The sequence below is a fragment of the Panthera pardus genome, unplaced genomic scaffold (assembly GCF_024362965.1).
Source record: "Panthera pardus isolate Hobbes unplaced genomic scaffold, ASM2436296v1 HiC_scaffold_20, whole genome shotgun sequence".
Lineage (NCBI taxonomy): Eukaryota > Metazoa > Chordata > Mammalia > Carnivora > Felidae > Panthera > Panthera pardus.
The window spans coordinates 83,511,771-83,535,889 of record NW_026526766.1 but is presented as its reverse complement, the minus strand read 5'-3'; the positions used below and the strand labels follow the sequence as shown (position 1 = coordinate 83,535,889).

Sequence of the window (24,119 nt, the reverse complement as noted above, 5' to 3'; positions counted from 1 at the left end):
TGACCTAAAAAGTTACCGTTTTCTAAGATCTTAATTGTCAGGCCTGGCTAGGAACAAAAATACACATCTTCACCTTTTTATTAAAAAAAATTTTTTTTTTAAGTTTTTATTTATTTTGGAGAGACAGATCATGAGCAGGAGAGGGGCGGAGAGAGAGGAAGACAGATAATCCGAAGCAGGCTCCAGGCTCCAAGCTGTCAGCACAGAGCCTGACACGGGGCTTGAGCTCATGAACCGTGAGATCGTGACCTGAGCCGAAGTCTCAGCTTAACCAGCTGAGCCACCCAGGCGCCCCGACACATCTTCACCTTTATAATTGCTAGTGGGTTAGACCAGGGATTGGTAAGGGGGAAGGTATTTCTGTTTGCTTTTTTTGTTTTGTTTTGTTTTTGTCTTTTTGTGTGTGATCTTCTAAGATCTTCCAGGCGTAGTGTAAAGAGAAAAAGGAAAGATTTTAAGAATAATAGATTTCACTAAATCCTCAAAACAACCTCATTAGCACCTATTTTCTTGGTTCATAAATGAGAAAAACAAAACTTTGGCAGATAAGCAATGGCTTATGTTAATACAATGGGTTCTAATTTGGGAAGTGCTACCTCAGAGAAGTTTTTCCTTAGTGTAGGAGTAAGGATCCCAAAACTTATAGGGAAGCTCTGATAGCCTCTTCTCTGGAGGTGACACAGGAGAATACTCTAATGATGTAGGAATGACGCAGTTCCTGGCTTCTTGCACTCATCTTCTTGGTTCTCTGAGAAATCCACATCTGTAGAACTCCTTTGGGTAACATCATACCTACAAAATAGTCACAGACCTTTGGAGGCACAAGGCAGCAACACCTTAGAGGACTTTAAAACTTGACAACCTTTTTTTTCTATGCGCAAGGGGCCAGTGGAAAATAAATGTATTTCTAAGTGTAAGATTTTGTATACTTCCCCTGGAGCTGGTTCACAGGAGGAGAGGACAGCATTCCGTAGCTTTATTTGGCTTGGCATTTCTAAATTCAAACTAAGGGTGATTATTCAAAGTTATTCAAATTCATAAACCATCCTTAGGAATGGAGCAATGTACTAAGAGCTTTCTGTGTGCCCACACCATTCTAGGTACAGGGCTAGCGATGGGAGCAGGATGCAGAGATAAAGGGAATGTCCACCTTCTACCTAATCAAGCACTCTTGTGCATTTTTTCTCAATCTCTCATTCAAAAAAAGCTTTTCTCCCTCTTCAGTAAACAAAAGAGTTGGGATGCCTGGGTGGCTCAGTTAATTAAGCAACGGTTAGTGAGACTGAGCCCCATGTCGAGTTCTGTGCTGACAGTGCAGACCCTGCTTGGATTCTCTGTCTCTCTCTCTGTCTCTCTCTCTCTCTGCCCCTCTCCCACATGTGCTCACGTGTGTGTGCACTCTTTCTCACTCTCAAAAATAAATAAAATTTTAAAAAGTTGACATAGTGGTATCATTAAGATATCCTCCCCAAAGGAAACACTCAGCCTTAACTGTCTAGACCTGTGGATACCCCCAACACCTTCCAACTCACAGATCGATTCTTAAACCTAAATTTGGAAACCAGGTATGCCAGTTGGTTAAAAAAAAAACAAACATGCCGGTGTTAAAACAAGGAATTGCTGATTGGCCTTGCAAGTCCTGAACACAATTTTGTCTGGCGTACAAATGAACACAGAGGCATGGATTAGAACAAAGATGTCACTGTATGTAATACAGTCTTCTCTGTGTAAACAAGAATGTGTGATGGGACACTGTGCTTCTTGACTGAAAACCTTGTTCAGAGGAGTTGAGTTATGCCTTTGACTACAGCTTTGGTCATAGCTTTGTTGGAGGTCAATTGCATCCCATGACCTGGGGAGCAGAATGAGCTCACAGAGAAGAAATTACTAATGTTGAATCAAAATCTAAATTGTTTTCCCTTATGGTGCAAAGAAGAGAACATTAGATTAGGGGTTAGAAGGTTTGAATTTGAATCGTAGTTCAACAATTTACTGGTCATGAGTTCCCAGACAACTCGCTTAAGGTCCTTGATCCTTAGTGTGTGTGTGTGTGTGTGTGTGTGTGTGTGTGTGTACATGTGTGTACGTGTGTGTATGTGTGTATGTGTGTGTAAATGTGTTTACATACACACATATATGCCCTAGAGAAGCCAAACATTTAACTATGGGACTAAGGAAAGGGAAGCCAGTAGAAGAGAACAGGAAGGACAGAAAGGAGAGAATTCCAAGATGGTGGACATGGTGCACAGCAGCACGCCACAGGGAGGACGGACGTGAGGATGGAAAGGTGGCTGTTGGGCTGGGATGTCAGGCGTGGGTGGGTGTCAGCATCTTAGCTAATTCCGCTTAGTTAGGATGGTTGATTTGTAGAAACCCAGAAGAGGTTTCCTAAGTTTTGACATCTCAGCGTTACATTGGAAACATCTCTGAGATAAGAACCAGGTTTAATCATTTGCACGACACTTTTCGCTACTGTAGTCTCTGAACTTTCGTTGGTAGAGTTGAGGTTTTAAAAAAAAGGAGCGAGATAAGTGTCATACTTTGAATTTCTACTAACGCTTTGGAAGAAGAATATGAGCAGTCAATTTATAACATAGGTGCCTTTGCAAAAAGTGAAATATCAGGTCACTTAGCTTACAGGATAATTCACAGAGCCCCATTTAATTTAATTCTATGGACCATTAATTTCCCATCTCTGACATCAGTATTAATAACCAAATGATGTATTCAGAGTTTAAAACCATAGTCAAGCTCTGAATAGTAGAGGAATTTGTCTAAACCTCTTTATAAAATACCTTAGTTAGTTTTAGACTCTAATCAAATTATAGTGGTATGTATATTAGCTTCTGTGATAGGTCTTATTAGAGAAGGGGTGGTCACAGGACTTAGCCTTTAGGAAGTTAAACAAAAATTTAACTCTGTGTTGAAAAAGAAATTCCTGTCTGTATAGCTGCGTTTTAATTTTTTTATTACTATTTTTGTATTTTTTATTTTTTTTATGTTTGTTTACTTACTTTTGAGAGAGAGAGAATGTGCAGGGGAGGGGCAGAGAGAGAGAGAGGGAGACGGGATTTAAAGCAGTCTCTGCACTGACAGCAGAGAGCCTGATGTACGACTTGAACTCACAGACCAGGAGATCATGACCTGAGCCAAAGTTGGATGCTTAACCAACTGAGCCACTCAGGTGCCTCTAATTATTACTTTTTTTAAAGTTTGTTTATTTAGAGAGAGAGAGAGGATGTGCATGCTTGAGCGAGCGTGGAGTTAGAGAGAGAGAGAGAGAGAGAGAGAGAGAGAGAGAGAGGATCCCAAGCAGGCTCTGCACTTACAGTGCAGGTGCTCAAACTCAGTAACAGCGAGATCATGGCCTGAGCTGAAATCAAGAGTTGGACTCTTAACCGACTGAGCCAACCAGTGCCCCTGAGTTTTTGTTTTTATTTTTATGTATGTATTTATTTGTTTGTTTATTTTTAGAGAGAGAGCATGCAAGTGGGGTGAGTGGCAGAGAGAGAGAGAATCTTAAGTAGAGTTCATGCCCACTGCAAAGCCCAACGCGGGGCCCAATCCCACGACCCTGGAATCATGACCTGAGCCGAAATCAAGAGTCTGGCACTCAGCTGACTGAGCCACCCCAGGTGCCCCTATGGCTGGGGTGGCAGATGTTCTAAATTATTTTGAGGAAAATACTATAGAATTTGGGCAGCATTGTTCATAGCTATATCAGAAAATATTGGGGCGCCTGGGTGGCTCAGTCGGTTGGGCGGCTGACTTCAGCTCAGGTCATGATCTCGCGGTCAGTGGGTTCGAGCCCCGCGTCGGGCTCTGTGCTGACAGCTCAGAGCCTGGAGCCTGTTTCGGATTCTGTGTCTCCCTCTCTCTGACCCTCCCCCGTTCATGCTCTGTCTCTCTCTGTCTCAAAAATAAATAAACGTTAAAAAAAAATTTTTTTTTAAAAAGAAAATATTTGTAGACTACAACTTACGTGTTTTGGCCTTTTGGATCACCAATTATGTGCTTTCAGCCCTCATACAAAATTCCCTTCCTTAAAGCCCTTTACGCTGAACCCTTGAAATTATATACATAGTCATGACATAAAGCACTGAGTTGTATCTAGTTCTGTTTTCTCTCGTAACAGAATGTATTACTGAGGTTTATTAAATCTGTCAGTTGGGAAACTCGGAAGAACTTGGAAGCACATGCTTCCTTGAAAATTTGCCTAAAGACTTCACACAGTATCGGTAAAGAAGCACCCAAGAGTTGTCAGTTCCCGTGGAGGTGATGGTGATGTTGCAACTTAATGCTGTTATGTAATAACACAGTCTTCCTAGCAGCAGCTACATGATAAGAGTCTTAAAGATTCTGGCGGCAACTTCAATTTTAAAATATCTGATTAGCTCTTTCTCGCTGGAGGTACATGGAGACGTTAAAAAAGAGGAAAATTTGCAATAAATGTGGAAACTGGTGTCTGTAGTTAACCTATTTCTATAATCTGATATGACTTTCTCCTTATCATAAGGATAATGGAAATGGATTTTAAAATGCAGTCAGGAGCTCATTTGTGTTACATATACCTGAAAATTTCATGTAGGGAAACCTTTTGCGTTTTTATTTGTTGTCTTAACATCTGGTAGAGAAATGCATATCTTCTTTCACTTATTAACTCCACTTACAGAATTTACCTTTTACTCATTATCACATAACTATTCAAAATTATTAGTATGAAGGTGTTCATTGCAGCATTTAAAAAAATTGTTTTTAATGTTTATTTTTGAGACAGAGAGAGACAGAGCGTGAACGGGGGAGGGTCAGAGAGAGGGAGATGCAGCATTTAAAAAAAATTGTTTTTAATGTTTATTTTTGAGACAGAGAGAGACAGAGCATGAACGGGGGAGGGTCAGAGAGAGGGAGACACAGAATCTGAAATAGGCTTCAGGCTCTGAGCTGTCAGCACAGAGCCCGACGCGGGGCTCGAACTCACGGACCGTGAGATCATGACCTGAGCCGAAGTCGGCCGCTTAACCGACTGAGCCACCCAGGCGCCCCTCCATGGTGTATGTTTTTTATCCATTCATCAGTCGTGGACACTTGGGCTGCTTCCGTAACTTGGCTATCGTTTCTTTTTTTAATGTTTTTATTTTTGAGAGAGAGAGAGAGAGAGAGAGAGAGACAGAGCACACACAAGTGGAGGAGGGGCAGAGAGAGAGAGAGAGAGAGAGAGAGAGAGAGAGAGAGGCACAGAATCGGAAGCAGGCTCCAGGCTCTGAGCTGTCAGCACAGAGCCCGACACGGGGCTCGAACTCATAGACTGTGAGATCATGACCTGAGCCGAAGTCGGATGCTCAACCGACTGAGCCACCCAGGCGCCCCTGCAGCATTTTTATAACAGGGAAAAACTAGAGGCAATATAAATGTTAAGAAGGGATTGGTTAAATAATTTGTTTATTGCATACAGTGAATGTTGATATAATTATGTGTGTATTTAAAAACCCTGACATATTATTAAATTTAAAAGACATGTGAAAAGGCATGTTATAGAACATTATATGTAGTTTGATCCCATTTATGTAAAATAATAGAAAAACTCACATATTTACTTAAATGTACATAGAAAATGCATCCTTAATGGTGGTTATTTCTGGGGGCTAGAATTGAGGGGGAAAACAATAGGGTATTTTTTACTTCTTACTCTATATACTGTATAGCATTTTTGTTTTAAAAGAGACTTCTATTATTTTCAAAATTGAAAAAGAAAGAAACAAATGTAAGATCTCTGTGGTAGATTGCCTATAAAAATCATTCCCTTCCTCGTATCCATGCCCCTGAGTCATCCCCTCCCACACTGACTCTGGGCTTGGCCATGACGATTCCTTTAGCCAATGGGGTGGTGCAAACATGATGCAAAGACTCAAAAGAGAACGATGCACATTAGAGCCGCCCTCTCTTTGGCTGCTTTTGGGATCCTTGCAACCAACCTCATGGAAACTAAGCTAGCCTATTGGATGAGAAACACATGACCCAGCACCCTTGCTGCCAGCCAGGCAACGGTGAGATGTCTGAGGGAGGCCATCCACCACTAGCTGTCCACAGTTGCATGAATGAGGTCTGGCTACGGTTTTATTAGCTGATAATTGCCTTTGTTCCTCTTACATACTATCTTAGTTCTCTCTCTCTCTCTCTCTCTGATGATCTCTTCTTTCTCTTTTGCGTATCCATATCTCTCTCTTTCAGCAGCTTTCCCTGACTCCTCAAGCCCTCCAATATATCTCTTTTCTACAGTCTTCCGTTATTTTTATTCAGTACCATATAAGTTAATACTTATGTGCAATTTTTTCTTTTTCTGTACGTGTGTTAGTCTTTTCTATTTAACTAAATAATAAGCTCTTTGATTGTAGAAATCATATTTCACATCACATTCTCTGGCCTTTGTAGTACTTAGCACTTGGTAGAATTATATGTAGTAACTATACCTTGTCTAATTGCAGGGCAAGTGTCACCAATAGCAAGATACCTGACTGGGGCAGGAGAAATGCTATACAGGGGCGCCTGGGTGGCTCAGCTGGTTAAGCCCCCAACTCTTGGTTTCGGCTCAGGTCATGATCTCACAGTTTGTGGATTTGAGCCTCACGTCAGGCTCTGTGCTGACAGCACAGAGCTTGCTTGCGATTCTCTCTCCCCTCTCTTTCTCTTCCTCCCCTGTGCTCTCACTCTCTCTCCCAAAAGAAATAAATTTTTAAAAATTAAAAAAAAGAGAAATGCTTTACAAACATAAGCTATATCTGTTTCTGCTCTGTAGCTGTCTTATTTCCATGAAATTATGTATCCTTTGTTAAGTAAATTAAAAAATATATAGCAGCTTTGTGTGTGAGTGTGTGTGGGGGGGTCTCTTTCTTCTAATCTCAAATATGTATGTGTATTATACACCGTGCTACATATGTTTATATTAAACATGAAAAAATGTTAATTGTATATTAAGTGAAAAAGTTGACATTACAAAACAAGATAAATACTGTGCCTGTATACACAAATACTGTGTATGTATGAAATCTGGAAGGATTTCTCCCTCCACCCCCTAACAACCAAACAATAAAATACTACCTCAAATTTCTATATATTAGTATAGTTTACCAAGAACATTCAGCTTACTTACTTATGTGAGATAAATAAAGGGTTTCTGGGATGCCTGCGTGGCTCAGTCAGTTGAGCGTTACATTCTTGATTAAAGCCCCGGTCATGATCTCACAATTTGTGAGACTGAGCCCTGTGTTGGGCTCTGTGCTCACAGCACGGAGACTGCTTGGGATTCTCTCTCTCTCTCTCTCTCTCTCTCTCTCTCTCTCTCTCTCTCTCCGCCCCTCCCCGCCCCTCCCCTGCTCGCTCACTTGCTCTCTCTCAAAAAAATAATAAACATTAAAAAAATAATAATAAAGGATTTCTTTTATACAAGTTGAACTTAGGTTAAATGAGAGAATTTATATTTAAAAGTCTCTCCTTTTACTATGGGACATTTCAGTGTTTCTCTATTTTAATTATTTTAGTAGACATTTGGGTTATAGGGATCATTCTAAAATATAGCCTGCCCTTCTTTTCTTAATTGAAAATAGTGCTAGTGGTGATCAGAGGGGTATTGATTTAGACAAAGTTATATTACCACAGACAGGTAGATTAATGAAAAGGAGTGGAGGGCCCCCAAACAAAAACACTTTATCTGACAACCGCAGGTAGAAGGGATCAGCCCCAAATTTATTATCTCTGAAGCTTGGGATGGTATATGGGGATTCATTGTACTATTCTCTATTTTTGTATATGTCTGAAACTTTCCACCATCAAAAAATAATTTAAAGACATAACTTAAAAAATACAGACACTTTTCACAAATCAATAAAAATATGAGACATTGTAGTAATGTGAACTAAGAAATATTAGACCTTTGTGCAAAGCATTGTAAAATTTAGTGATTATTTTCAACATAAATGGAAAGAGATACTACTGACACTAAAAGTTACTTCTTTTAATTGTGTTATTTTTTTTTAATGTTTATTTATTTATTTTGAGAGAGAGTGCAAGTGTGAGCAAGGGAGGGGCAGGGTGAGAGGGAAAGAGAGAGAAAATCCCAAGCAGGCTCCGCACGTGAGATCATAACCTGAGTGGAAATCAAGAGTCAGATGCTTAACCGACTGAGCCACCCAGGTGCCCCAACACTAAAAATTATTTTTAATATGGCATTTCTCCAAATGGATGTCTAGATTCATTGAGGTCTCATTAGAACCCATTAGGACTTTTTTTTTTTTTTTGGTAGAACTTTCATAAGCTAATGTTAAAGGTCATGGACGAATACAGGGAATCAAGAACAGCCGTGGTGTTCCTTAAAAAGAAGAAAGATGCCATACTTTTTATAAAGCTGTAATAATTAACAGAATGTTAATGAGGAAATAGAAAAACCAATAGAATAGAGCCGAGTCTCAAGAATAAGGGAAAATTGATGACTGCAATTCTAGTTCTGTCATATTAGTCAAGTCAAATGATTTATTTTTTTAATTAAAAAAATGACGTTTTTAATTAAAAATTTTTTTAATGTTCATTTTTGAGAGACAGAGCGTGAGTTGGGGAAGGGCAGGGAGAGAGAGGGAGGCACAGACTCTGAAGCAGGATCCAGGCTCTGAGCTGTCAGCACAGAGTCTGACGTGGGGCTCGAACCCACGAATTGTGAGATCATGCCCTGAGCTGAAGTAGGAGGCTTAACAGACTGAACCACCCAGGTGTCCCTCATGGATTTATTCTTGGGCTTTAATGAAGAGGTTTTGCCCTGAGAGTGAGACTCAGTTGTAAGTGGCATTTATAGCCAGCATCTCTCAATTGTATCTTTTACTTGTATGCATTAGAAATTGTTGTTATCTTTCAATTCTGAAAGTTCTGGAACTCGTGGGTTATCCCTTTTCCTTTCAACCCTGCTTGTAGCTAGTTCTTTTCTGAGTTCATCTTTCTCATGTTTTGTTAAGTGCAGCTAATAGCATCCAGGGCTAGTAACATACTTTTCCCGGTTTCTTTGTATAAATCCGTAAGTAAGTTAGTCACTTCATCTCCTTTCCAAGTGATTGCAGGCAGATGCTGTTTTGCCGCTGTATTCTATGTGTCATCATTTTCCAGCCTTCAGTAACGGTTTGGTGCTGCTAAATTCCAATGCCAGTGTTACATATGTTGTGTATTTGTTATGGAAATAGCCCATTCCTGGTATCCATTTCTGTACCGGCTTTTTCTCAATAAGGCTGCCGTAACAACTTCAACATTTTAGTGCGTTAGTACAGTAGAGACTTATTTCTAGCTCCCATGTTAGCTATAAGATGTCTTCAGTTCTGAGGCTCCATTAAGTGTGTCTTACTCTGTGTTCCAGGCTGAGGAACAGCCCTATCTTGGTCTTAGGTTGTTGGGAAGTAAAAATGCTGAACTATGTAGTATCTCTTACGTCGTCTTCTCAGACATGGTGTGGGTAACTTGCCATTGTATTTCACTGGCCAAAGCAAGTCTTAAGGCCAGGCCCGTGTTCCTTATGACAGGGAAGAGTTTGTCTCTAAGGGGTGGACGGTGAGTCACCAGGGCCAAGAACAGGGATGTATAGTGTCACCCATAGGGAGAGGATAGAAGAATTGAGGACAACCATACCACCTGCACATCCACTTCTAGATAGTGGAGTGTTTTTCAAAGTGCTGAGTTCTTCTATGAAGATAATAAACATTTGGAATTATCAGTCTATAAGTGACTGTGAATAATATCAGCCAGGGAGAGGGAAGAGAGTGCTAGAAACCTCGTGGAACAGACATCTACAAAGGAGACTAAGGATGAACAGAGGTAGGAGGGAAGAATAGGAAAGAACATGTCCTGAGCTCTTGTTATAGAACCATTTCCACTCCCACAATTGTTACTTTTTTTTTTAAAAGAAAGACTGGGGGTGCCTGGGTGGCTCAGTGGGTTGAGTGTCCGACTTTGGCTCAGGTCATGATCTCACGCTTTGCGGGTTCGAGCTCCACGTCGGGTTCTGTGCTGACAGGTCAGAGCTTGGAGCCTGGAATCTGCTTCAGATTCTGTGTCTCCCTCTCTCTGACCCTCCCCTGCTTGTGCTCCGTCTCTGTCTCTGTCTCTCTCTTTCAATGATGAATAAACTTAAGTAAAAGAAAGCCTGAATGCAAATGTTTTAAATATATCCAGTTTGTACCATCACAAGACCTAATTTCCAAATAGCATAAGAAATTGATTTAATACATGTTTGTTTGTATTACAGAGATTTGCCACAATATGGGCAGAAGCAGTGGCAGTCCTATTTTGGAAGAACTTTTGATGTTTACACCAAACTCTGGAAGTTCCAGCAGCAGCATCGGTAAAGGAATTTTATAGTTACAGGAGAGTGAAGGTCCATTTTATATTAGTCCCACTTTTGACCTTTTTATCTCTTGGTGCATTTTAATATATTTCCTCTTCATGACGCAAATGAAAATGAATTGATTTTTTTCCTTTTTATTTAAGGTTTTAAAATGTAATGTTCTCATCTGATTTTTAAAGACAGTGTCATATCTGAAATGGTTCAGATTAACTGTGACATAGGTAGGCTGATTCATGGTTTCATTCTAATGTAGGCGTTGTTTATTGGCCAAAGCTATTTGGGGGTGTTGCTTTTAATTTTCATGAGCTTAGCTCAGAACGGTTTCTTTTCATATTTCAACTTACTTTAAATAGACATTTAATACTGCTTTTTGAATTTAATTGAATGATGATGTTGAAATCTCATGAAAAATTCATGAATTTGAATTCTGAATTGGGTGGTATTTTATCCTATTAAATTTACAGATTTGGTTATTTTTGGAATTTATAGTCTCTTATTTCTATTTTCTTATCTCCTATGTAAAACAGACAAGTCTTGGATAATCGGTATGGCTTGAAGCGGTGGCAAATAGGGGAAATTGCTTCTAAGATTGGGCAGCTATACTACCATTATTAGTAAGTGAATTGCATATGGAAAAAAATAAAGTGTTATCCTGGTTTAAACACAGCATGCAGAAGTATACTTACTTGGTAGGAGGGAAAACTGAGGAGGTACAAATGAAACCCCAGATCATAGTAATCAAAACAGTCTTATGAAATGATCTTCCATAATCCAAGTAACATTATTTGCTTAAAAGGCTTACCTTCCAAACAGTTTATTTGGACAGACGCATTTATAACTTAAATGATTATGATCTCCGTTTTAGATAAAGCATAAATACTAAATGAATTCATAGGTCTTAATGGCTTCACTTAAATCTTAATACATAACTTGTATGTTTGAATGAGTGGTTTTGGGGGGAATACTTTAAAACTCATACTTGTAGGATATATCTAAAAGGTTTTGTGAAGCAGATAAAGATAATTTTGATTATATCCTTAGTGATGGGTCAAGCAAGGAAGAGCACTCCTTTTAGGAATCTAGGTCTCATAAAGTAATATCAGTTATACCATAAAAAGCTTGGACCATATAGAACTTCTTCCTCTTCCTGTCTTTTGAGATACCATCCATCATTCCCCTGTTAAAATCACTCTTTCGGGTAGAATATTTTCTTAAGAAGTCCCTTGTAAAACTAAAGATGTTAGAGAACTGACTACATCGCCCTCTGAAGGTTCACATTGATTAGCGCATTTCTGAGTCCTGTGAGAAAAAAACTGAAGAAATGAACCAAAGGACAAATGACTGTGTTTGGATTTGGGGAAGGTCATGAAAGATGTAACTGGGTGGAATGCTGTTTGGAGAATCCCTTCAAAGAACGAAAATAATATGTACTTTGGATTGCCATCAAAAAAGGCTTGGGACCAGTGGAGAGGTTTTGTTTTTTTTTTTTTAATTACTATTATTTTTACACATTGTAAGGGTGATGTGATGATTGCTTTGCTGATTCAAATTTAGTTTAGTCATTCCCATCCCCTCGTGTAGAGGAATAGCAGAGGAATGAAACAAGTATTCGTCATAAATGGTTTGAGACACTGTCAAATATGAAGATTTTTTTTTTTCCCATAGCCTACGCACATCTGAGACCAGCTATCTGAATGAGGCTTTCTCCTTCTATTCTGCAATCAGACAGAGGTCATATTATTCTCAAGTCAATAAAGAGGACAGGTACGCACCTACTATGTTTTTAGAAAGAGAGAAAACACTCAGAATTTTTAGTCTGTGTGGAAATTATGCGGAGAAGCACACATTGGTTTATAACTTTTATTCATTTGAATGGGCTTTATTGAGTGCCTTACAATGTACTAGGCCTTCTTAAGCATACAGAGGTATGCTTACCTAAAAGCAATAAATGTTATAATATATGTTTAGCAGATGTCACAATACCTGAGTGGAGTCAGAGCACAAAGAAGGAGTTGATTGTTTCTATATGAAAGATTAAGGCCACACAAATTCTCATAGAAAAGAAACAACTCCAAAGTGAGGCTTCGCTGATAACCTTTGTCCTTTTTAGCCTGGGTAATTTGAATTCATATGCATTCAGAAGCCTGTTGACAGCTGTCCGTGGGACTAAAGAAAAGGCTGCCGGTGCAGTTTACGTTGTATTTGATAAACCCATTATGTTCCGGTTGCATAGCTGTAGGAAAAAAAAATCAGATAGAAATCATTCATTCCAAATAATAATCTATTGAGCACTTACATATCTGGCAGTGTGGTAGATGCTTGGGTGGGAGAAGAAGAAAGAAAAGAAGGTATACAGGTGTTCTCTTTTCCTTTCAGAGGATTATCTTCTCATGGGAGTTACAGACATATTTGGGGCCCAGGTAGACTGTGATGTTAATTCCAGATGAAGACGAATTGCTCAACAAGTCAGGGTTCTGCTGGAGAATCTTCGTGACTAGTATTCCCGGAATTGTTAGAAGAGAAAGTTCAGGCATAGTAGATCTGAATGTTCTCCCTACTACCGGCAACAGAACTCACAGTTATACAGTGAAAAGATTATATTCTCTTAGCAGTAGAAGAGAACATAATTTTGACATATTTTTCTAGAGAACACTTTGTGGTTTGGCTATCATAAGCCTTCCAGCTCAACAGCAACATGTTTTGGAAAGCCCCACTCTTGTAAATCCCCTTCATTCCCTAGCAGATCCTGTTCAGGCTTGTCCAGAGGAGGTTGCTTGATACAAGCAAGGCACACAGATGCTAGATTCTCCGTTTCCCCCCGAAGTCGTCACCGTGCTTCACTCTTCCATCAGAAGATCCGTCAGTCACCTCTCCTTCAGATTTTCTTATGGTTTCCTTCACGTATTTTCACTACAGTTATATTTCATCAGACTCCCACCCGCTTTCTTTCTATTCATGTTGTACAATTTGTCTGAATTCTTGGTGAGATAAGTTTTACTTCTAAAAATACACAGAAGGGCTATATGATATCTTCTCAGTATGAAAAAGACATATAAGGAAAGAACTATTTTAAGCAACAGTGAAACACCTTGTATAATTCACATTTCTGCATTTTCTAATTCACTCAAAGGGAAATTGGCCTTGGGCCCCTTGGCTTCAAATCCAGCAGTTTCATTTATGAAAATCATTTTCTGTCCTAATAGCAAATGCCACATATGAATGGTTTTCCTGTGCTGCCTCCTAGAGCAAGGCAGATGAACAGAGGCAGGATTATTTGGAACCAGGATGACAAAATCTCTTGCCTTAGGCCACCAAATTAGAATCAAAGGACAATCCTGTGTGCAAAATCTTGCCCTTGTTCGCTGTACCTTAGGAAGGACTTTACTCAGTTGGTAGGGTTGTTTGTTTCTTATTTCATACAGAGCAGGGAGACAGTCAGGGTAGCTATTAGTGACAGCTGCTAAAATCAACAGCTGGTTGATTAAAACTAAGAAGTAACAGTATTGCACAATTTCACAATTGCCTTAAAAGCAAAAATCTCTCCTCAAAGGGCAACTGCTCTCTGCACTGTCTCAGTACCTAAGGACTGTTAAAGCCAGAAGTCACGGTACATTTCAGCAGTCACCAAAGTGACTGCCTGTCACTAAGCATAAGCAAATGCTCATTCCAAGGGCCTGTCCTATTTAGTAGAGGAGACGTTGCCACATAATCACTTGTCCTAGGAGCCACAAACCCTGACTAGTATTGCAAATGGCTAAGGCTCAACCTGGTCGGAGTTAGACGTGGGGATGGTGAAGTTTCTGAGTACCCAGAAGCCTGGGGACACATTGCAGTTAGCCACCTCGGAAAATAGTGTCTCAGGCAAACATATAAAGAGTCAGTGTTTTAGAACTAGTGGGCCTGGCAGGCTGGACAAAGCTACAATTCTGGAGTGCCAGAATAACTTTGTCAAAAGGATCGTGATGTCAACTTCAGCGGTGACAGTGTTAGAAGTTTTACGTTGTGGGAAACGTGAATCTAAACTTGAGAACCTTGGCGCTTCCTAGTAGTGTTTATTGGGAGGATGTGATGTGGACCTTTCCAGTGTGATTCATTGGAGGATTTTTTTCTTCTACAGTTTCATGTGTTATCAGGCAGTGGGCTGTGGGCCTGCCTGGGACAGCCTCTCGTGTGTATAAGTGGACAGCACTGACTTTTTTATCTGTGCTTTGCTGCAGTCCAACACAGTGGTTTCCAAAATAGAATACATCCACCTACTTCTGTATGTTTATTTAATACAGGGGTTGGCACGCTGTGGCCTGTTCCTGAACTGTCTGGTAGCTTAGAATCCTTTTTATATTTTTAAAGTGTTACGAAAACAGAAAAATATGCTACAGACGCCATATGGGCCTGCAGAGCCTAAAACATTTACTGTCTGGCCATTTACAAAACTTTGCTAATCCCTGGTTCAGTATGTTTGTGTAATCTGCATTACATAGTTGTATCATCTATGATATAGATTCATAGAACCTATTTTATTTTAGCAAAACATTAAAGGAATTGTCTTATTAGTATTTCAACTGTGAATTGACATCATCCTACAAATTTTCCTCCTACAAATTTTCCTCCTGTTTTGAATTCCACTTCTGACAATGTGGCAGGCTAGATAATCTAAAATACTGTTCCCCAAACACCTAGAGATGCTGACTGAACAGATCCCCTGTCCTTTTATTTTGTTATTATTATTATTTTTTACATTTATTTATTTTTGAGACAGAGAGACAGAGCATGAGCAGGGGAGGGTCAGAGAGAGAGGGAGACACAGAATCCGAAACAGGCTCCAGGCTCTGAGCCGTAAGCGCAGAGCCTGATGCGGGGCTCGAACTCACAGACCTCGAGATCATGACCTGAGCCGAAGTCGGACGCCCAACCGGCTGAGCCACCCAGGCGCCCCTCACCTGTCCTTTTAAATGGACAGTTTAGCTGTCAAGAAAGTAAGGAGAATCCTCAGATTATCAACCCTGTGACCAGTGCTGTGACAACCTTACAAGAGTGTTTGGTTTTGGTGATGTGAAAGAGCTAGTAAGGTTTTCTTTAGGAAGAGGAAAATTGAAACCAGAAGGAAGGGATGATATATAAGGATTGGTAAGAAAAAAGGTATTCCTTTGTTTCCTAAAAATCACGGACTTCATAAGACAATAATTTTAAGGATGGCTAATTGAGGTTATCAAGATAAAACGGGGCCAAATTCTGGATAATAATAACATGAAAGAAGAAAGAAAGTCAAGAATTAAATCATACCAATAAGATCCATTTATTGTTCAGAAGAAGCTTAGAGTAAGTAAAGTTTGCTTTTTAAAATAGTAAGAAAAATATTTTTAAATAACATAAGGAGAATGTGTAATTTCTAAACAGGTAGAAGGGGGAGGAAAATGAATAATAAAATTATGATCATTACAATAAAAGTTAGGGAAGGAATGTGTACTAAAAAAAAAGTATAGTTAGCACAAAAAACAAAGTAGGAATAAATCCAAGTACACTGGTAATCATAGTAAGTGAAAGTGGTCTAAACTTCCTAGGTAGAAGTCAGAGATTATCAGTATGCCTTTTTTTCTCCTCCCACCACCCCCTCATGAGTATGCCTTTTAAAAGAAAATCCAGTAATCTAGTGTTTACAAAAGATTTTCCAGAGATACAAGGTACACAGAAAAAGATAAAGTAGATACCAAGGGAAGAAATGCCACAATAGATAGATAGATAGATAGATAGATCGATAGATAGATAGATATTTAAGTTTATTTATTATTTTGAGAGAGAGAGTGAGTAGGGGAGGGTCAGAGAGAGAGAGAGAGAGAGAGAGAGAATTCCAAGCAGCCTCCACATCATCAGCGCGGAGCCCCACACGGGGTATGAACCATGAACAATCCGTGAGATCATGACACGAGTTGAAATCAAGAGACAGATGCTCAACTGAGCTACCCAGGCATCCCGAAATGCCACTGTATTTAAGGCAAGAGAGCATTATTAAGGATAGAGGTTTATTTCATGATGGTAAAAGGAACAGCTCAAAAGATATAAAAATTCTATGGGGCACCTGGGTGGCTCAGTCAGTTGAGCGTCTGACTTCTGTTCAGGTCATGAACATGGGGTTCGTGAGTTTGAGCCCTGCGTTGGGCCTTGTGCTGACAGCTCAGAGCCTGGAGCCTGCTTCAAATTCTGTGTATCCCTCTCTCTCTGCCCCTCCACTGCTCACACTCTCTCAAAAATAAAGATAAAAAACCTTTAAAAATATATATATATATCTATACATAAAAATTCTAAACTTTTTTATATGCCCAGTAATGTAACATTATAATAAATAACAAAAATTAGCTTATTTTCTGGGAGAAATTGATAAATGGCCCAATATATAAGGAGATTTTTAATGTACTATATGAATCAGAAGACACGAAATGAGATTTATGTAACATAATTAAAAACTTGTTCTAATGTGCTTAATACTGCCTACAACAATAAGCAAATGCACATAATTTTCAAGTTTATATGGGACTTTTGTGAAGACTTATGCCTGACACAAAACAGGTTTCAATTATTTTCAAGTGTATGATATCTAACCATGGTGCAGTGCCATGAAAAATTAAGAATGACAACATAGTTGTCTAAAACATCAATAAATCTATCAATTAGTAGACACATTTCTAAATAACTCCTGGGTCAAAGAGGAATTTTTTAAAATTTTATTATGGAAAATGTCAAACATCTATAAAAATATACTGTTGTAGGGTTATTATAATTGTGATGTAGGCTGTGGAAATTAGAAATATCAGGTTTGATATCCCTCATAGGGATGAGTATACAGGTTCAGGTGTGAAGAGCTACAATATTGATTGTAAATAGCCTTTGATAAGTTAAGAGTATGGGTTGCTACTCCTAGCAACCAGTAAAAGAATAATAAGGAAGAAGTATAAGTAAGAAACTGATAGAATATATAAAGTAGAATACTAAAATATAATTAACTGAAAAGAGCACTAGAAAACACAGATGCAGAAGGGGCAAATGGAAAACAAACAGCACAGGGTGGCTCAGTCAGTTGAGCATCCGACTTCAGCTTAGGTCATGGTCTCGCGGTTGGTGGGTTCGAGCCCTGTGTCGGGCTCCTTGTCGACAGCTCAGAGCCTGGAGCCTGCTTTGCATTTGGTGTCTCCCTCTCTCTCTACCCCTCCCCTGCTTTACTCTGTTACTCCCAAAAATAAATAAACATTAAAAAAAAAAGAAAAAGATGGGGTGCCTGGGTGGCTCAGTCGGTTAAGCATCTGACTTCGGCTCAGGTCATGATCTCACAGTTCATGGGTTCGAGCCCCACGTCGGGCTCTGTGCTGACAGCTCAGAGCCTGGACCCTGCTTTGGATTCTGTGTCTCCCTCTCTCTCTGCGCCTCCCTGGCTCACACTCTGTCTCTCTCTCTCAAAAATAAATAAACATTAAAAAAAAAAAAAAAAGAAAGAAAGAAAACAGCACAGAGGCACCTGGGTGGCTTAGTTGGTTTAGCATCTGACTTACTTTTGACTCAGGTCATGATCCCAGCGTCGTGGGATCTAGCCCCCAGCCTCCATGCTCAGCCGGCAGCGTGCTTAAGCCTGTCTGTCTGTCTGTCTCTCTCTCTCTCTCTCTCTCTCTCTCTCTCTCTCTCTCTCTCTTTGCCCCTCTCCCCGACTTGTGCTCTCTTTCTGTAAACAAAACAAAACATAAAGCACTGTAAGAGATGCAAACCCTTAGCCAAAGCAACAGTAAGATAAAATGTAAATGGTCCAAGTACCCGAGTCTATGAGGCAGACACTGTCAAAGTGGATTAAAAAGCTAACTCTACATTGTCTGCAAAAAATGGGTCAGGGCATCTGGGTGGCTCAGTCAGTTAAGCATTCGACTCTTGGTTTCAACTAAGGTCATCATCTCACAGTTTGTGAGTTCGAGCCCCACATCAGGCTCTGTACTGACAGCCTAGAGCCTGGAGCCTGCTTTGGATTCTGTCTCCCTCTCTCTGCCCCTCGCCTGCTCACACTCTGTCTCTCAAAAATAAATAAACATTAAGAGAAAATGGGTCAAAGTGAAAAGTCACAGGAACTTGAAAGTAAAGGAATAGAAAAAGACAGGGTATACAGACAGTAAGCTTAGGAAAACTGGTTTGATTATATTAATATCAGAAAGTAAGTTTCCAAAACAAAGAATGTTTGTCCTGGAACTCTTTTCACCCGTATTTTCCTGCCTGTTGTCTTCTACTCTTTATCACCTCACCTTAAACATCGCTCTCTTTAGGAAGCCTTCTCTGTGAGCTCAAATAGCATCCTTTCTCCTCTCAGTGTACTTATTCCACTGTGTTTTAAGTGTCTGTCTGTCTCCGGTACATTTTAGGTAGTTTCCTGTCTCTGAGATCTATGAAGAAGGGGCTGTGTCTATATTTGTTTGTCTTAATCATTTCTCTAGCACTTAACCAGGGTGCTTGATGCATCTAAGTTCTCAGTGGGTATTTGTTCAATGAATGAATTTGTGAATGAACATAATGAATCTGTGAGTAAGAAATGTGTTAAATGCAGCTGTAGGCTATATGCAGAAATGTTTGTTACTGTGCAAAATAGGATCTAAAAAAGTTTAAAAGCTGTCAGAAAGTTGGAAAAATCAAAGAGCATGTTTTCTTTTTTAATCTAATGAGTAATTTCCCATTTATCTGCCGTAGACCTGAGTTGGTCGTTAAGAAGCTTCGATACTATGCAAGATTTATTGTAGTTTGCCTTCTTCTCAACAAAATGGATGTTGTGAAGGATTTGGTGAAGGTAAATGTACTTTAAAATTATTAAAATCCTGGGGTGCCTGGGTGGCTCAGTCATTTAAGCATCTGACTCTTGATTTCGGCTCAGGTCATGATCTCACAGTTTGGGAGTTCAAGCCCTACATCAGGTTCTTTACTGACAATGTGGTGCCTCCTTGGGATTGTCTATCTCTCTACCCCTCCCCCACGTGTGTGTGCACACGTGCTCATGTGCACTTCCCACGTACACTCTGTTTCTCTCACTCAAAATAAAATAAAAAGAAATCATTATTTTAAAAATAAATAAAATTATTAAAGTCCTACTCTGTAATTGTGTATGGATAATTCTGCTTTTTTAAAAATAGATTTAAGATAAAAATAATTTTAGCCTATCTAAATTTAGTATATATCTAAAACATTCAAAAGTGTGGTAACTTCGGACAAGGGTAATCTAAAAGAATATTCCTGCCCTCTTCATATTTCAGATACACACTAGCGAGAGACAGTTCTCTTAATTCTTTGTTTTTGTCCCTTAAGCGTGTTTTACATCTCACCACACATCAATGGATGGTTGCAAAATGCAAACAAAAGTTAAAATAATCAGTTTAAGAGGAAATAATTGAAAGGTTGGGTCAAGAATAAACATTTAATGTTTTACAAAGGTATTGCGAATGAGTTTGGGTTTTTCCATCCTTTTACTGTGTCTCCATCACTGTCCTTTGTTACCTCAGGTAAATTAGAGGTGGGTTCACTTAATGTCTCTAATTATTCACACCCCGTTCTGGTTGCACTCTGCAGTCAGCCAGCTGTTTCCACAAGATACCTCTTAAATTTTGGTACTCGAGTATCACATGTTAGTTTTGACAAGTCCTTCTCTGTCTTCCTCCACCTCTAGTTACTAATAAGACTGTTTCCAGAACACAGTATGATATGAACCCAAAGAAAATCATCTAGACAGTCTTTGTTTTTAAGCATTAAAAGCTTGGGGTTTTACCTTCAATAAATTAATTGCTGATGTAGAATTGAGTAGATATGAGTTGCTCTGGATCTTTATGAAGATCTTGTTGATGTGTATCATTCTGGAGTCTTTTATTTTAAAGCAAAATAAAGTAGTTTTCTTCATTTTGGGCTATAATTGGGACCATATATTGATAATAATCAAGCTTCTTTTTTTATAATAATCAGGCTTAACTATATCAATTTCTGTAAAGAATATGGTACAATATAGCAATCTATTTGTATGTGTATTTTCCCCATAACTGTTTTTCTTTGTGAAAAATTTAAAATCAGGAATTGTCAGATGAAATTGAAGATTATACTCACCGCTTTAATACTGAAGATCAAGTGGAATGGAACTTGGTGCTTCAAGAAGTAGCAGCTTTCATTGAGGTCAGTTTTTGACAAGAGAGATTGTCATAATTATGGAGAAGTAAATGCCTATGTGGCATGTTTTTATGGTGTGTATATGTCAATAAGAAGGAATAATTTATCATGTTGACATTTTGCCTTGGCCATCAACTACTCCTTTTTTTCTCCAGGCGGACCCCGTAATGGTATTGAATGATGATAATACCATTGTTATCACATCTAATCGCCTTGCGGAGACAGGAGCACCATTGCTGGAACAGGGCATGATTGTGGGACAGTTGTCTCTGGCTGATGCGCTCATTATTGGTAATTGTAATAACCAGGTAAAGAATTGTGAAGGAATTGTGCTTAAAATTCAATTTAAAAAAATAGTGCTTATTATTACAGAATTACAGATTAACATCATGTAATTACTGTTTCCTTGTAAATATCCTAAATCCATTTGTGAGGAAATGTTTGATTAAATAACACAGTGTCCACATATGGGCTGTATTACAGGCATTTAAAGGTTTAGAAAGAATTTGTAATCACAGAGGAAGATATAGTCATGATATAGTTAAGTAAAAGTAAACTTGGTATGGAGGTATGTAAACAGGATTATTTCATATATGTTAAAATGTCTGTATACATATATGCACAGGCAAAAGGACTAGGAAGAAATTTACCAATATCATAAAAGGTTTATCTCTGAATAGCAGAATTATAAGTAATTTTTATTTTCTTCTTTACAACTTTCTAAATCTGTATATTACTTTGACGGTCAGGCAAAAAAAAAAAAAAGAATTATTTTTAAGCATATTTGTCATAGCAAATTTCAGATTTTTTTGGTGACAGAATAGTTCCATGATGATGAGGATTTAATGTACTAGAAATGTAAATTTACTGGAAATTATGGGATATCAGAAAAGTGTCAAGTGAATACATTTTTCTTTTTTTTTTTTTTAATTTTTTTTTTTAATGTTTATTCGTTCTTGAGAGACAGAGCATGAGTGTGGGGGATGCAGAGTGAGAGAGGGAGACGCAGAATCTGAAGCAGGCTCCAGGCTCTGAGCTGTCAGCACAGAGCCCAATGCGGGGCTCGAACTCACGAACCGTGAGATCATCACCTGAGCCAAAGTCAGACACTTAACCGACTAAACCGCCCAGGCGCTTTGAATGACTACATTTTTCTGTATGCATTATTTACATGTTTTAATTTTGTATCCTTCTCTTACACTTTTCATTTTTGTTACTGTTAACTTTTTCTAGTACTTCTCCAGTTTTAGCTGTTAAAAGCCATTGGTTTGCAAATTTAATTTAAATTAAAACATTGCCTGCCTATGGGCAGAAGACAGAACAGACATTTCTCCAAAGACATACAGATGGCCAACAGACACATGAAAAGATTCTCAACATCACTCCTCATCAGGGAAATGCAAATCAAAACTACAATGAGATATCACCTCACACCTATCAAAATGGCTAAAATCAAAAGCATAAGACACAAGTGTTGGTAAAGATGTGGAAAAAAAGGAAGCCTCCTGCACTGTTGGTGGGAATGCAAACTGGTACAGCCGCTTTGAAAAACAGTATGGAGGTTCCTCACAAAATTACAAAATAGAACTACACTATGATCCAGTAATTGCATTACTGGGTATTTACCCAAAGAATACAAAAACATAGTTTCAAAGGGATACATGCACCCCTATATTTTTTGCAGCCTTATTTACAATAGCCACACTGTGGAAGCAGCCCAAGTGTTGATCAATAGATAAATGTATAAAAAAGAGGTGGTATATATATATATACAATGGAATTTTCTTCACCCCTAAAACAGAATGAAATCTTGCCATTTGCAACAACATGAATGGAGCTAGGGAGTGTAGTGCTAAGTGAAATAAGGAAGTCAAGGAAAGACAAATACCATTTGATTTCACTCATATGGAATTTAAGAAACGAAACAAATGATAAAAGGGAAAAAAGAGAGAGAGAGACAAACCGAGAAAAAGACACTTAACTATAGAGAAGAAACTGATGGTTACCAGAGGGGAGGTGGGTAGGGAGAAGGGTGAAATAGATGATGGGGATTAAAGCATAAATCATGATTAATAATAATAATAATAATAATAATAATAATAATAATAAACATTGCCTACCTGAAGTTCTATATAAGTATTATTCAAAACAGAAAAGGATGCGGTCTTAAACATTGAATAAGGCCAAAATTTACTGAAGAGGTTATGAAATACGGGCCATAGCCATATTTCAGCAGGTTACCTTGCCAAAAAAAGTTGTTTTTGTTTTTGTTTTTTTAGCATGTTTTTTTAAGGATGCTAATATAGGTCTTGTTGTTTACATGACTACTTTTTATGTTTTTAAAAATACCCGAGGAAATTGATGGATAAAGATATAAATAAATGGAAAGATACATGATAAAGCAAATACAGAAAATTTTAATGGTATAGAATTTAGATGATACAATGTATATAATTCTTTTAATTTTCTGTCTTTTGAAATTTTTTATAATAAAACACTGGGGAATAAATTACCCAGTGTCATTAAGTACACATGAATGTCAGGAGTAATATTATGATCAGAGACTTCTAGGTCTGTATACTGTATTAATGGTAAGTTTGTTTTGCATGCAGGTTAAGTTCAGTGAGCTGACTGTCGACATGTTCCGGATGTTACAAGCCCTGGAAAGGGAGCCAATGAATTTAGCTTCCCAGATGAATAAACCAGGAATGCAGGTGATCTTCTCTCCACATTTGCAATTTTGGTAACACCATCATTGCTTCTGCTCCTCATGGAATGCTGTTATTCAACAAATGCCATGCATGCGAATAAAGAACTCTCTCGATGAGGCACAGGAGAGATAAGCACAATAACAGTAACATGGAGTAATAAAAAGATATTTGATGAAGAGTATAGTAAAAATAGGCATTGATAATTCATCCGTCAAAATCAGCCTGTATGTGTCTTGTTTTCTGTGTGTGAATATAGGAATCAGCTGATAAACCTACCAGACGAGAAAACCCCCACAAGTATCTGCTCTACAAACCAACCTTCAGCCAACTCTACACGTTCTTAGCAGCATCTTTTAAGGTATATATGATCCAGTACTTTTTATTGTATGGGGGGAAGTGTGCCCTAAATAGAATCTGAGAGTCACTCTTTTCTTTGAATATTTGAGTCAAGAATGTAGATAAAATATGAAAATGAAATCTGCATTCAGTATACCTAATCACAACTATTTTAGGAATGGAAATTGCTTATGTTGTTATGAATGTTCCTTACCGTTAATTAACGAGAGTATTGATTAATTATTCTTCTTTCTCCAGGTTTTTATTACTAACCTACTGTAGATATAACAGTCAGATTGCACAGGCATGTTATGTATTTAGGCAGCTCTGGGAAGCCCTGTGGTCATCTGAAAGAACCATGAGAAGTAGTGAATTCCTCCCAAAGTTTATGTAGAGGAAGCCATGGGCAGGAGTTTATCTTGTAGACCCATAGTCAGGATCTTTACTTCACCATTTCAAGGTTTGTCAAGAACATTCTCTAAATGATGAAATTTTTAAGGCAGAAAATGTCTTCAAAACTTTGGGCAATAGTTATA

General features: G+C 38.5%; 1 protein-coding gene and 1 long non-coding RNA gene across 5 annotated transcripts in view; one reads left to right on the top strand and one right to left on the bottom strand.

Annotated features, from left to right (window-relative positions):
• The window catches only part of SCAI (suppressor of cancer cell invasion), a 152,314-nt gene that overhangs the window by 82,313 nt on the left and 45,882 nt on the right, over positions 1-24,119 (top strand). For all 4 annotated transcript variants that reach the window (XR_002072907.2, XR_002072906.2, XM_019421160.2 and 1 more), the window contains exons 4-11: positions 10,274-10,369; positions 10,900-10,986; positions 12,038-12,136; positions 19,082-19,178; positions 20,444-20,542; positions 20,692-20,844; positions 23,149-23,250; positions 23,504-23,605. Coding sequence is in view for 2 of the 4 variants with exons in the window: in XM_019421160.2 (XP_019276705.1) it covers positions 10,274-10,369; positions 10,900-10,986; positions 12,038-12,136; positions 19,082-19,178; positions 20,444-20,542; positions 20,692-20,844; positions 23,149-23,250; positions 23,504-23,605 (835 nt within the window). In the remaining 2 variants the exon portion in view is untranslated. The remainder of the gene's footprint in view (positions 1-10,273; positions 10,370-10,899; positions 10,987-12,037; positions 12,137-19,081; positions 19,179-20,443; positions 20,543-20,691; positions 20,845-23,148; positions 23,251-23,503; positions 23,606-24,119) is intronic.
• On the bottom strand, positions 538-12,918 carry LOC109250177 (uncharacterized). Its single transcript, XR_002072913.2, has 2 exons — positions 12,669-12,918; positions 538-792 (listed from the first exon to the last, which is right to left on the bottom strand). It is a non-coding gene; the product is annotated as an uncharacterized LOC109250177 (long non-coding RNA).